The 15,595-nt window shown below is 35.9% G+C and overlaps 1 protein-coding gene across 1 annotated transcript in view; it reads right to left on the bottom strand.

Moving 5' to 3' along the window:
• Window positions 1–15,595, bottom strand: part of INPP4B (inositol polyphosphate-4-phosphatase type II B) — a 758,464-nt gene that overhangs the window by 169,591 nt on the left and 573,278 nt on the right. Inside the window, 1 exon segment of the mRNA XM_019420351.2 lies at window positions 122–252. Within this exon segment, the coding sequence (XP_019275896.2) occupies window positions 122–252 (131 nt within the window).

The raw sequence follows: 15,595 nt of genomic DNA, 5'->3' as shown, positions 1-15,595 counted from the left end.
GTTTTTTTTTTTTTTTTAATTTTGGCTCTTCCGTATCCATAACAACGTTTATTATTGTTTTCACCTAACATATATGAAATGGAATTTAGTTTGAATACGTAAAAAGTTTTTGCTTTCATACCTGTTTCCTTGCTAAGTTCTGTCAGAATATCTTGGTACATGTTCACCATTTGATCACAGTGAGTAAGGACATTTTTCCGTAGATTGTCCCAGTGCGGAGAAAGCTCACCAAGTTCCTTTAGCTCCTGGTTTCTGTTAAGAATGGAAAAGAGGGGAAAATAATAATTTTGATCTTATGTCCACAGGCAAGGAACACTATAAAGGTTGCCAAATTAAAAAGAAACTGATTTACCATCCATTTCAGGAAAGTTTTATGCACTTATTAGAAAAAAAATATTTTCTTACATCAGCCCTAACAATATCTTTCCAGATATGTCTCCTGAGGCAAGAGAAACAAAAGCAAAAATAAACTATTGGGACTACATCAAAATAAAAAAAAAAAAAATTTCTACATAGCCAAGGAAAAAAACCAACAAAACTAAAAGGCAATCTATTGAATAGGAAAAGATATTTGCAAATGACATATCCAATAAAGGGTTAGTATCCTAAATATATAAAGAGTTTATACAGCTCAACACCAAAAAATCAAATAATCCAATTAAAAAATGGGCAGAAGACATGGATAGACATTTCTCCAAAGAAGACATACAGATGGGCAACAAACACATAAAAACTGCTCAATATCACTCATCATCAGGGAAATGCAAGTCAAAATCACACTGAGCTATAACCTCACACCTGTCAGAATGGCTAAAATAAAAAACTCAAGAAACAACAAGCATTGATGAGGATGTAGGAAAAAAAGGAACCCTCTTGCATTTTGGGGGGAAATGAAAACTGGTAAAACCACTGTGGAAAATAGTATAGACGTCCCTAAAAAGTAAAAAACAGAACTACCTTATGATCCAGTAGTTGCACTACTGGGTATTTATCCAAAGAATAAAAAAAAAAAAAAATACTAATTCAAAAGGATTTTGCACCCTATGTTATAGTAGCATTATTTACAATAGCCAAATTATAGAAGCAACCCAAGTTTACATCAATCGATGAATGGATAAAAAAGTAGTATATGTATGTATACAATAGAATATTAATCATAAAAAAGAATGGAATCTTGCCATTTCCAACAACATGGATAGATCTAGAGAGTAAAACGGTAAGTGAAATAAGCTAGTCAGAGAAAGACAAATATCATATGATTTCACTCATATGTGTAATTTAAGAAACAAAACAAACACATAAATGGAAAAAAAAAGAGACAAACCAATAAACAGACTCTTAACTATGGAGAACAAACAGATGGTTATCAGAGAGGAGGTGGGTGTGGAGATGGATAAAATAGGCAAAGGGATTAAGAGTACACTTATCTTGATGAGCACTGAGAAATATATGGAATTGTTGAACCATTATATTGTACACCTAAAATTAAATAACACTGTATGTTAACTACATTGGAATTAAAATAAAATAAATAATTTTAACACAAAGGAAGATATGAGTAATTTAGGTCACCCAAACATTAAAGTTTTATATGGCAAAGAGGTAAAAAAAAAAATACAAGTTAAATAAATGTTTCCACTGGTAAAACTTCACGAAGATGACAAAAACTTAACTATCCTCTATATATTATATAAGTATATATTATATATTTATATAATATATAGTATATATAAATATATACTATATATTATATATATTATATATTAATACATATATTATAAATTATATATAAATATATAATATATATAATATATATTATATATTAATACATATATTATAAATTATATATAAATATATAATATATAATATATATAAATATATTATATATTAATATATTTATATATATTATATATATATAATATATATATGACAATTCAGTTAAAAACCAAACACTAAAACCTCAATAGAAAAACAGCTAAATCCTAGACTTCAGCCATCCAAAATAAAATAACGTGGAAAAAATAATGTGGGAAGGGCTATCTGACTAGGCCTGAAGGAAACACAAGATATTCCAGTAACCCAGTTTATTTATAATATAGCTGTAAAATATTTTAAAAGCCTATAAATGGTATAATCAGTTGTGATTTATTGGCCTCAGTTTCTCTCAAGAGGACAATTTAAGTAAATGCGGTATGCATGTTTTGTCTTTTCTTTATCAAAAGGAAGAGCTAATCCTGCCATTTAGGTTTTAATTATTACCTTTTATCTAATTCTCTAGCCTTTAGCCAAGATAATTCAAATCATCAGAATGCCTTTTTAAATTATAATGATAAATAGTCTAACATGCTGCTTGGTTAGATCTCTTACTCATTTCTGTAACCTTTTACCAACAACATTTTCATGAGGCTAATTTAACCAGCAATAATGAACCTTCTTTGCTATTTTGGCTGTGAAACATGCTAAATACCAAGCTAATAAATTCGGAAGATGTAGAATCTCTAACATCCTGTTAAATGTAAGAATAATGGATGGTGTGCAAAAATGTGACTTGCTTTTAAATGCTCGTAGCTGCCTTTGTTTTGTTTCAATGGGGATGCAGTATAGTAGTGCTGCATCTTTGATCTGATGTCTCCACAATTTTGGCGAACATTAATCTCACTTTTAACTTTTCCATAGATTAACTTTCATCACACAACATTTATGCGAGAAGAAGTGGTCAATTAATAGACAATAAGAGTAAAGAAAGTTCATGACCGAAGTGGAAGGGGGAGACTGAAAAACTGGAGAGTCAAGCTCTCTGTGTGCACTCAAATGGCCGGACAAATTCAAATTCAGGACAAAACAACAACAACCAACACAAAAAAATAATTCCAAAAGCCTGAGATATCTAAGTCAAAAGATCTGGGCAATTAGGTCAGATATGAGATCGACAGCAACTGTGACATATCAACTTCCTTTATTTTCAATATACAATTAAAATGAAAATGCTAGCTAAGTATTCCTATTTAATACTCATAGATGCACTATGGGTTTATAATTCATGTTGTCCCTGAATCCTTGTCAGAAAGAATAATGGAAAGAGAGGGAATGAGGGAGGGAAGGAAGGGTGGTAATGAAGCTGCTGAAGACATTGTAGGATACTGGGGTGGGGTACGTCTCCTTCCCTAAGAGAAACCTGGCAAAGCATGGTCAGAAAAGTTTAGTGTTCCTGGGGACTTGAGATAAGCTGAAAGGAGTCCATAATGTGTTGTTTACAATTTATTACACTCCTCCAATATGTCAAAAATGATATACAGAAATCTATAGATGAAACCTGACATTCACTGCTCATTTCTGGCACTGAACAGCTACATGTTCTAAAAGGGAAAAACAACCAAATAAAGCTTCTCTGCATTGAAGAAAACCCTCAAATACAGAGGAACTATAAAATAAAGGTATAATAAACCAGAGCAGAGTAATAAAAAGTTAGAAAACAAAATGGGACATAGTAAGAGGGTAGTTGTAAGTTTAAGAAAAACGAAAGAAATTCATTACATTAATACACTAAAATAGACAAAGAGAGAAGGTACTTAGGGGTACTCAAATCAGGAAACTTTTCAGTTGGGAAGGTGAGGACTGTTTACACTACATTTTAATTTGTTACTCAATGAACAAAACTTGGGAGTTGAAGGACCTTGATTTGTATCTCAAGCCAGGTTCTCTAGGAAGCAGAGACTGAGATCAAGTAATCCTAGGTCAGCAAAAGGGAGGTGAGAAGAGAAGTGCTGTAGGAGAAACAGAAAGTAGACATAAGGTGGGAGGTTACTGAGTTGGGCAGAACTTCACAAGAAAACATGGCTGGTTACTTGGTCATGTGAAACAGCTCTAGATAAGTCATATGGAACCAACGCTCCTTGGAAAACTTTGTTAAATGGAAAAAGCAACATTTATATGCCAGTTCCTTACCACCTTCTATAGTATTTCATTGGTAAAGATTCATCCTATGAGACATTAACTCCTCTGCACTTCTGCTTGTCTCTTCTGGGTGGCCACTGGGGAAGCAATATCCCAGTGGAGATAGAACTGTCCTGGATCTAGTCATAGGTACCTAAACCATTCTGGATATAGATGCCATTGGGGGCATGCTAACACCTGGTCTTCACCCTGAGGGAGGCTGATATAGCTGGTGGTGTTAGGAAATAAGGTGACAATGGTGGCAGCATCTGGAGCCCTCCATTGGGCAAACAGTCAAAACTTGAGGACAAGTTAAGGTTGGCCCATTATAGAAAAGTACATCAACTGGGCCCGGGACAGGCCACCCCTTGTAGAACTTGCACTTCCATCACTCCCTGACATCCTTGTGGCATATAAAACATCATCCCTCATATCTTCCCTAAGAGGGAAGTTCAAGTATAATCCTTTCAAGTGATGACCAGATGCAATTCCCCAAAATGGAGTAATGAGCCAAGCTATAATATGAAATATTCCAGCAATCCTTGGGGCCTTAGTTGACATTCATCACCAATCTCTACCGCTCATTCTAGATTTTCCTCACATTCCTTTGGCACTTCAGCTGGTCTGGGGGTGCTGCCTTGTGAGGTGATCCAGACATTAATCCCAAGTGATTAGGCCCTTAGTTTCTTTGCTTTTAAGGAATCTTAGTTACTGTAATCTCCCATGCACCTCTGGGCATGGAGCACATCTAAGTGCCAGGCATATTTCTCTTCACTCAGATTATGAAGCAGCAGCCCTATTTCCTCACAATGATAAGTATCCCTTGCCGTCTTTGCTGGTCCATTGTAGTAGTAAGAAATGCATGATAATCAGACCACATGTGAACCACACATAGGTTTCAGATAAGTGGGACTCTTTATGGCTTACTGACAGAACTGCCCCTAGCCATGCCTCAAGAACTAGGATTCTAATTGGCAAAGTCTAAGGTGGTAGGGAAAAGAAGCACAACTCCACTAGTGGGCATCGTGATTGATTGTAATAAGGGCTCCCCCTTTTTCCGAGAGCTGAGTATTCTACCTATGGTAGACATCCTCTATCAGCTGTTGGTTTAGCATACAAACTTCATCCTGGAGACCAGTACTCCAATCCTAAGGTTTTGTTCCCCTAAAACGGGGCCTTAGCTGAGCCTCTCATGGTTAATAATGTTCCACTACTGTATTAGATTTGTGGCTTTGGGGTGGTAGGGCATGCAGTAATTTCAAGCTCACTGTTGCACCTCCTTTGTTATAGCAAGTATCCTTTGGTAGAAACAATGTTATGTGGGACATCATATCATTGGTCCAGGCATTCTGAAAGCTGTCAGATGTGGGTAATAGCAGTGGCACTGTGAACAGTAAAGGCATACACACATCCAAACTTTGTTTTACCTACTTAGGACAAATTGCCCTCCTCTCCAAGTTGAAAGAGATCTGATGTTAATTGGCCTGCCACTAAGTAGTTGATGGGTCTTCCCTAGGAATGGCACTCTCTTAGGATTCACTATCAGTTATATATTAGTGCTTGGTTAAGCTCTAGACAAAAAGTCTCAGTGATATGTGAATCATAAATAAAACTCAAAAAAGCAAAATTATTGACATGCATAGATGATAAAGGTCTTTTTGTGTATGTATATGTTTTATGTTACTGATTTCCCCCATTATTTGTCATTTTACCAACATATGTTACAGGTGGAACATATGTGTGTATGCCAGTTTACACCTGTCCTTCTGTCATGATTATTAGCATGTCTTTATTTTCAAAATATCTTGTTAGGCTATCCAAGTTACAGGAAACCAAAGTTAATATAACTTTTTTCATCTTCTATTGTGATTATTAGCACGTCCTTATTCTGAAAATATCCTGTTAGACTGTCCAAGTTACAGGATACCAGAATAAATGTAACTTTTTTGATATAGTTTTAAAAAATAACTATAAACTCACAGAATGTTACAGTTGGAAGGAAGTTCAGAGAATAATGTGAAACCTCTTGTTTCACAGATGGAAGCATCTCAGTGAAACAGCTTGTTTGTCTCTGAGTCACTAGAATACCGAGTCTTTTAGACTATAATCCCCGTTTCCACTCTTTTCCTCAGCCCATATAATTCCCTGGTGTAAATACACACATAGACACAAAATTAAAGTAAAAAACAAACAAACAAAAAAAACCAGAGTGCCTTATTTATTGAAGGTACTTAATGAACATAAGCTGAATAAATGGGGTTTGGAAGGAGTGGGGCTATTGACTTCTGGAACTACGTTTGTAAATTTTCATGTACTTTTTTTGTTTTAATTTTCATGTACTTTTAAAGTGAACTTTGAACAAAGGGTAAGTTATAGTTTGGTATTGTTATATCTGGACCTTTTAGTTAGAATGGTACAGCTACTAGGTATGCAGTGCATGGTAACTGATATTCCCTAAAATATGTTCAAGTGTATACTGCTGTCCAATGTTACAAGACCCATAGCCAGAGTCTTTGCATGTCTCCACATTTATCTGGGTAGCAATCTTGGCATTAATGTTACAGTTAAATAGTTACACATCTTCACTCTGCCTTTGGTGTGAATGGCAAAAGAGATGAGCTGTGTAAATGCATTTTTAATCCATAGAAAAATATTTTTAAAAATACTCCTTCCCCATCTGTAAACATTCTCATTTATTCACAGCAACAACAGCATCTACTTTTAAAATCTGTCTCCTTCAAATGCTACTTTACAACAATAACGGCAAAAATGTCTTTCTGGAAAATCCACTGCCCTCCTAAACACATACAATCTTTTATGAATTCATTACTTTGCTATCACTAGAACTCTACGTTTCAAAAAAATCTTCTAAGAGATAGGCTAGGACTCTCTTAGAGTCCAAGAAGTAGCCAAAAAAAAAAAAAAAGATGTTGAAAGAAAAGACTGAATATTCAAATACTAATAAGCTTAGGCCTCATACACATTAAACATTTTTTTGGCATTTACTGCTATCCATTCCCTTTTACGTTGCTACCTGCAAAAATAAAAGGTAAACCAGATAAAATAAATCTCAAAGGAGACAGATGATCGCTAAGGCTTACTTGAAAAATATCTTTACACTCTGGATCTTGGCATTCCAACTGTAAAAGTGTGATATTCTTGATACTTGATGAAATATTCATGCCAATCTCTGGAAATAACCTCATGGTACACTGTTTGTCTACATGGCTTCTTTTGTCCTACCTTGTTTAAATATTTCAAAAATATAGGCTTTACCTCTTCAGCAAAATCACAAGTTTCAAGAGGTCATTCTGATCCTCTGAACCTTCCATAAAGGAACACACTACTAAGCATATAATATGCTTGAAACACCAGACCATTAAATAGTGTAAGGAGAAAAATGAGATTAAAAACAAACAAACAACTCTATGAAGAATGAAGGGAAATAACTGAACACAAAATCAGTTCCAGGGAAACCTGAAGAAAAATAGCCAAACCTGTTTTAAAGTTTTTACATATAATTCATAAAACATTGGAAGGAATATTAAATAGATGGATAGTTTTTAAACTTCTTTCCCTACACCCTGTGGCTCAGGGACAGGGGAGGGTGTTGACGAAAGAGAAGTCAAGTACATGAACAGGCATCAGGACCTTTTCCTTATTCCAGCCAATCACCAGCTCCAATTGAATTTTTTTGATTAATACTGAAATTGCATGTACAGATCTTTTTTTTTTTTTAATTTTATTTAGTTTTGAGAGAAACAGAAACAGCATGAGCAGGGGAGGGGCAGAGAGAGAGAATCCCAAGTAGGATCGGCACTGTCAGCACGGAGCCCGATGTGGGGCTCAAACTCACTTGAAACCATGAGATCGTGACCTGAGTCAAAACCAAGAGTCGGACACTTAATTAACTGAGCCACCCAGGTGCTCCCCCCCATGTATAGTTCTGTATGAAAAAAATAAGTTTTTCCTGCTAAAAAAAATAAAATTAGGTTTAAGATCACCAAAATAGAACACAGTTAAAAGAAGAGAATGTTTATCTTCTATTTACAACATAGTTTTAAAGCCTACTGATGATGTATTCAAGGAGAAATTCCAACAGCGGGAATATTTGCTCTAAATCTGGGAGTGTGGCACACTTGCCTTATTTATCTTTGTGTCCTACCACAGTCCTTAGTTTGTGGGAAGTGTTGAGCTTGATGACTGACTGAATGAAAGGTGTGCTTACAGACTGTTGTTCTTCAATCTTCTTGAAATTTGAGATCAAGTCAGAATATAAACTAACCTAAAAGTAGAATGTTGAGCTCTGTCCAAGTTAAAATGAATAAATGCAATAGATAAAATGAGACACTGTTGAGTCCTCTAACCTTGTATGATCTAGGTCTGCAACTCTGGATTGGTCATGTCTTCTTTAGGGATAGAGAAAGACCTGAAAATGTATCTTCATATGGCATTCCTTACTGTGATGGTTAATTTTATGTGTCAATTTGGCTGAATCACAAGGTATCCAGATATTTAGTTAAATGCCACGGTAGGTGTTTCTGGGTGAGATAAACATTTGAATTGCTATACTGAGCAAAGTACCTTGTCCTCACTAATTTTGGTAGGCCTCACCAAGCAGTTGAAGGGGTTTAGAGCAACAGGTTGACCCCTCCCTGAGTAAGAAAGAATTTCTCTTGACTGGCTGACTTTGAACTAGGACATTGGCTTTTTCTTGCCTTTGCACTCAAATTGAAACAGTGGCTTTTCCTGGGCTTCATGCTCACTGGCCTTTGGATTAGAACTGTATCATAGACTCTCCTGGGTCTCCAGTTTGTGGACTTACCCTGAAGATGTTAAGATTTGCCAGCCATCATAACTGTGTGAGCCATTCCTTATAATAAATCTGTCTGTCTCTGTTTCTTTCTACACACACACACACACACACACACACACACACACGGTATTGATTCTGCTTCTCTGGAGAACCCTCACTAACACACTAACTATACAGGGATTCCATTACAAAGATTTCCCTCTGTTTGGGGCAAAATGTTGGGGAAATGGGGTGGGATGGAAAAATCTAGAGTGTTCAGGACATTTCATGATCTTCTATCTCTCTTGCTGTATTTTATAGATACTCTTGATTAATCTTCAACAAAGAAGAAAATAATTCAATGGGAAAAAGACAGTCTTTTCAACAAATGGGGTTGGACAGCTATATGCAAAAGAATGAAATTGGACCACTTTCTTACAACACAAACAAAAATAATCTCAAAATGGGTTAAGGACCTATATGTGAGACATGAAAATCCTAGAAGAGAGCGCAGGTAGTAACTTCTCTGACATCGGCCACAGCAACATCTTTCTAGACTTCTTCAAAAGAAAAATGACTATAGAGTTGCTTAGCTCGTCTAAGGGACATGCACAAGAAATCTCTCTAGTGCTGAAGTCACTGCTCCACATGTGAGCATCTCTTTTACTAGGACTATGAACCCAGAATAATAAAATTTTAAAACCTGAGTATGTAAATTCAAAAATTCCTGAAATTATGAAAAGTAATCATTGTAAGAAAGAGTAACTGAGAATAATAGTTAATTCATTTACAAGAATGTAGGAGGACCAAATAGCCTGATAAAAATTCATATACCAAAGGCCCAGTAAAAAAAGGCATTAAAATGTTATTTGAAATTGTTATTACCTCAGTAAATAGAAATATTTCCCCACAATGAGCTGCACAATACCACTTTGTAGAATAAAAATAGCTATACAATTTAACCAGAACCTTCTGGTAGTTATCATACTCTAAAACTACATGCGGGCATACACGGGTACAAAGTGTAATAGCCAGGTTGCTTTCATTTATTGAGCAAAGTTAGACCTTAAATCAAACCTAAAAGAATCATAACAGAATTTACCCATTAGGGAAAAAAAATTAAACACTAAACAGTCAATGAAGAATAGATGACATAAATGACTCGGGGGTGGCTTCAATTTCATAAAGTGGTTGGGTGACACCATAAAGCTGAACAAAGTTCAACTAGATGTCAAGTTTCACAATATTTTTCACAGTATGTTCAACCCACAATTCAAACCGTCTGTGCTTGAACCCATGTGGGGATAAAAATTGCAGCCATAAATCACAGGCTTTGAAAAAAAGTGCATTAAAAAAATGACAACATGGTTAATGTTGCAGTCCGTGAGTCACTATTTCACTGAAAAATGATGGGATATTCTGAATGGTCACTCCTGATTTTCACCTGACATTAAAATAAGCAGCCGTTGTACTATATATTCAAGAAGGTTTCAAGTTATGTACAAAGACTAAACACTGGAACACAGTAACTACAGGGTTTAGTTGTAATCACTGTAGCAGTTTGTACTGATGAATAGCCAGATCCTATCATTTAGTTTTATGTAACTGTGTTAGAAAACAATGAGGGATAAAAATAAGCATGTCTTATTCTATCTTAAAATTCTATTTGCTCTTCCTGATCAAGGTGATTTGGTGTTTATTTACTTTTTTTTTTTTTTTTTACTGTTTACTTATTTTTGAGAGAGACAGAGACAGAGCGTGAGTGGGGGAGGACAGAGAGAGAGGGAGACACAGAATCCTAAGCAAGCTCCAGGCTCTGAGCTGTCAGAACAGAGCCAGATGCGGGGCTGAAACCCAGGAACGTGAGATCATGACCTGAGCTAAGGCCAGTCACTTAACTGACTGAGCCACCCAGGTGGCCTGGTGTTTATTTACTTTTAAGTAACATCTTATTTACACTTTGAAGTTTGTTTTCAAGTTATCAAAGATGGATGATATATATATATATATATATATATATATATATATATATATATATATATATATATTTAATATCTTAAAGTTCAGTGTTCCAATGGTGTTTAAAGTGTGGCATATAATGTGAAGTCTGTCTGAAATCCACATATATTAAATGCATGTCTTTTCATTCTGGGTATCCATGAAAACTATGAACTGTACCTGAAAGTTCAGGGGGCAAAGCAAAAAACTGTGCTGGCACTCTCAGCACCTTTCCATTACTCGTGCTCGTAAGCTTACAAATTGAAACCATTTCAGGCTGTTTTTCCTTCCCTTTCCATCCCTAAACCTGGAGTGCCAGACACCTCCTAGTCAAGTTTCATAATTAGATGCCATTCAAGTGGCTCCACAAGATGCTTGGCAGTGAGTCTCTTTGGTGAGCACTGTAAGGCATTCCAAGCAACCAAAAATACTTCTGTATAGAATGTATCTCTTCTTTATTTTCAAAACAAACCTTGGACATAATCGTTCCAGAGCCAGCTGGACTAAGCACAATTAAAATTTCAGGTCGACTCAGCACATTTCAAGTGCTTATTAGTCACATAGCTATCATCTTCAAGTAGAGAACATTTCTAACATCATGAAAAGTTCTATTGAATGACATCGCTTTAGACAAATGAGAAGAATAGAACTGAGAAGTGAAGTGATTTATTGAATGCCATATTGCTAGTAAGTGGCAGAATCAAGACTTGTGCCCAGGTTTTGTGACTATAAATCTTGCTCTCTTTATTTTTTTAATTTTTTTAATGTTTGTTTATTTTTGGAGAGAGAGAGAAAGAGTATGAGTGGGGGAGGGACAGAGAGAGAAGGAGACACAGAATCTGAAGCAGGCTCCAGGTTCCACACTATCAGCACAGAGCCCGACAAGGGGCTCCAACTCACAAACCATGAGATCATGACTTGAGCCAAAGTCGGATGCCTAACCCTTGTTCTCTTTTTTATTTTAATTCCTGGTGAGTATGGTTTCTTCCTGAATAGGAAGACTGAAATCTCTCACTTGAGGGACTCACCTGAATGCAACTTCTATTCAGCTCAACAGAGGGCTCACTCAAATATTTTGCTGAAGTGTTCACTTACCAGCCAGCCTTGGCTACCATAATTCCCAAGTATGTCAACAACGGAACAAAATTCTTATTTATTTTCTATTAATTTAAAAAATACGCTGTGTTTATTGTGGTTATTTATGTCAGGCAATGTAATAAGAAGTTAACAAATATTCATTCATTCAATATGCATAACAGCCCATTGAAATAGGTATTATTATTATCTTCATTTTACAAATGAGGAAAATTAAACTTAGAGAAGTAATTTACCCAAGGTCACCCAGATAGTGAGTAGCAGAACCATGATTAATCCAGGAGATATGTCTTTGGTGTCCATGTTTTAAACTAGTACACTAGATGGATTCTCCATTAGAAACATTATACAATATGGGTGGCTCAGTCATTTAAGCATCCGACTCTTGACTTCGGCTCAGGTGATGATCTCACGGTTTGTGAGTTGGAGCCCCACATCTGTGCTGACAGCACGGAGCCTGCTTGGGATTCTGCCTCCCTTTCTCTTTGCCCCTCCGCTGCTTGCTCTCTCTCTCTCAAAATAAAATAAAAAGAAATTAAAAAAAGAAACTTTATACAATCTCATTCCCACTAGAAATCATTGCACAGAACATGTATCTTGATACTACAACTTGGAAAAACAGAATAAGAAAACCTTTTATCTTTTACCTGCAAATGTAAAGTAGAAAGCTTGATGTCACCCTTCTCATTCTCCACACGAAATTCTAACGGGCAGGAAGAAAGAGTTTTATACTGTAGTCCTTCTTTAGATGCCACTGTTGTTTATTCTACATCTGTGTTGTCCAGTAAAACTGTGTGTGATAATAGGAATGTTCGATAGCTGTGCTATTTAATATGATGGCTATTTAGTCATATGTGACTATTGAGCATTTGAAAGGTGACTAAGGTAACTACAGAATGGAATCTTAAATTTCATTTAATGTTAATAAATTTTAACTTAAGTTTAAATAGCCATATGGGGCAAATGGCTACTGTATTGGATAGCACAGACCCAGATGGTCCAGCTGAGAACCTGTCAGGACTCCTTTCTTTCTTCTAAACCGCACGCTCACCTACTATCAGCGACATATACCAATCTATTCAGTCATGCAGGCCAGAATGCTTGAGTCATCCTGAGCACTTTACCTCCAGATATAATCCGTCAGGAAGTTCTGTTGATTTTAGCTGCTTAAAAATGCACAGATGTATGTATACTTCTCCATTTCTCCCACTACCACCCTGGTCTAAGCCACTATAATTATCAGCCTAGGCAACAACAATACCACCTACATTGTTTTATCCCTCTACATTTGCCTCCCTTTTCCTTAAATTTATTTGAGAGAGAGAGAGAGAGAGAGAGAGCAAGAGAGCACAAGCTAGCGCAAGCAGGGAAGGAGCAGAGGGAGAAAGACAGAAAGAATCCAGAGTCAGCGCAGAGCCCAATGCAGTGAGATCATGACCCAAGCCCAAAAGGAGAGTCAGACGCTCAACCAGCTGAGCCACCCAGGTGCCCCTCCTCCCTTTTTCTAAATGCAACCATATCATTCTCTGATAACAGTTTCACTTGTTCTTAGGAAAAATATTGCATTACCGAGGGCTTATTCTATGCTAGAAATTATGCTAGATTTTAGAAATAACACAAGAAAATTGACAAGTTCTTCCTTTTCTGTGGCCTAGAAGTCCCCAATTAATTTGCAGCCTGATTCTCATTCCAAAATCACTGTTTCAGCTCCAAACACACCAGCTTTGTGGCTGAAGACATGCCCAGCCTGCTTTTCTGCCCACTGGAAATTGGTGGTAACGCATAATGCACATACCTATGAGATGTGCCAGGTTAGTAAGCTAGAGGAGGTTAAAATAAATTATAGACTCAGTTGTGTGTCTGAAGCACTATAGCATTCGGCTAAGAGCAACAATAGCAATACGTTTGCTATATGAAGTGTCTACTGTGTATGTGATTCTTTACATGGATGGTAAGAGTGGTTTCCACATACTAAAGGTCTATGAATGCATGTAGCAGGCCATGTCACATAGCTAATTATATGTCACGTAGCTAATTGTGCCACGTCACATAGCTATTAAGTAGAGTTTGGGAAAGCCAGCTTTCAAACCCAGAGCTGTACTTACACACACACACACACACACACACACACCTCAAAACAAAACCCTAGAGTCTCCTGATTGCTCATTTAATTACTACACTAGCCTTATAAGACTAGTGATAATGTTATTACCTACAAAAATGTAGAAATTGAAAGATTAAGTAATTTTCTATAATCATAAGCATGTATTGAGTGGCAGAGGTTTTTGAACTAAGGTCCATAGTAATTCCAATTCTGTGTTTTTACCATTACGGCACACTTTCCTCTGCTCATTCCATTTTAAATAATCTTGGCACAATAGGGGAAAAAAAAACCTCTAAATGAGTTTTGCCATATTTGCTCCTGTGCAGATATCGTAATATTCAAACAGCAAAATAAAACACATATTTCTATCGCCAGCTTGACAATACTAAGTGCTCTACAGGACCTCTCATTAAATGATACCAAGAATCCATAACAATGAACTTAATGGCACACAGCATCTGCCCTGGATCCTGGGAGGCAGGAGGGCAAATGCACTTTCCATGATAAATAACACACCACATAGTATTCCAACTGAGCATCAACACTGCATGAAAAAAAATGAACAGAAGAAATAACACTAATTGGATATGAATCACCAGTGGAGTCCTCATGTAATATTTTTTATTCCTCATTTTTGGATCTTTAGGACTAAAGATTTTTCTCAGAGTGAGCAAGCAAGAGAGACAGAGAAAAAAAGTACCACGAGAAACAAAGTGGAAGAGAACATTGTAAAACATCTATGAGATTCATCAGTTTGAGGTCTATTTGATATATATGAGATTTAAACAGAATGACTGGCTCCCTATCACTTTTACCACTGATCAGTGTTTTTTTAAGGTCAGTAAAGATTTTCAGTGTGCCTTTATTTTATTCAAGAATGCAAATGTTGATAGACCTCTCTAAAGGCATGTGGTTCAGCCACACCAGATTAAATAAGGCATGGGATGAGGCTGGAGAAGTAAGTAGACACAAGGTCCTGCTTGCCTCGTAGGCCATGTAAAGGCGAAGCCTGTTTGGTGATTAATAAATCTTGAAACAAAGCACATAAATTATATTTTAGAATGTTAGACCATGTCAAATGCACAGGTTGGGTCACTATGTTGTATAATCCTACCGTGTGTCTTTTTGTATCATGAGGATGTTTTTGAACAAGAATTTACCTGAATATATTCTACTTTTAGTTTATAATTCTTAATACATAATCTTAACACTTTTAAAAAAAGGCACTTCTGTAGTATTATCATTTTGAAATAAAATGAACTTTTATATGAGATTCATAAAATGCATTAAGATAAGGTAGAAAGTGAGAAATATTTTCTGAATTTGTCTCAAACTAGATATAATGCTTAGGAAACCAATTTAACAGCATATGATAATATTTAAGTAAGCATGTAGAACATGTCTCTAAAACATCTATCTCTGTGCAACAGCTAGGCTTTCAGCCTGGAATTTCAAAATATCTTACCAAAAAACCTTTTTCATATATAAGAATACACTATGTTCAAGAAATAGATTTAAGATATAGATATATATCTACATAGATACACTTATAGTTATATAATAATATAATAATAATAATAATGTAGCTATAATATGGCTATATTAATATCTAAATAGTAGAGGTATAGAATACAGAACACTTGACATGTACAGTGTTAAACAAAATTGTT

The sequence above is a fragment of the Panthera pardus genome, unplaced genomic scaffold (genome assembly GCF_024362965.1).
Source record: "Panthera pardus isolate Hobbes unplaced genomic scaffold, ASM2436296v1 HiC_scaffold_13, whole genome shotgun sequence".
Taxonomy (NCBI): domain Eukaryota; kingdom Metazoa; phylum Chordata; class Mammalia; order Carnivora; family Felidae; genus Panthera; species Panthera pardus.
The sequence above is the reverse complement of the archived record's forward strand: the minus strand, read 5'-3'. Positions and strand labels throughout refer to the sequence as shown.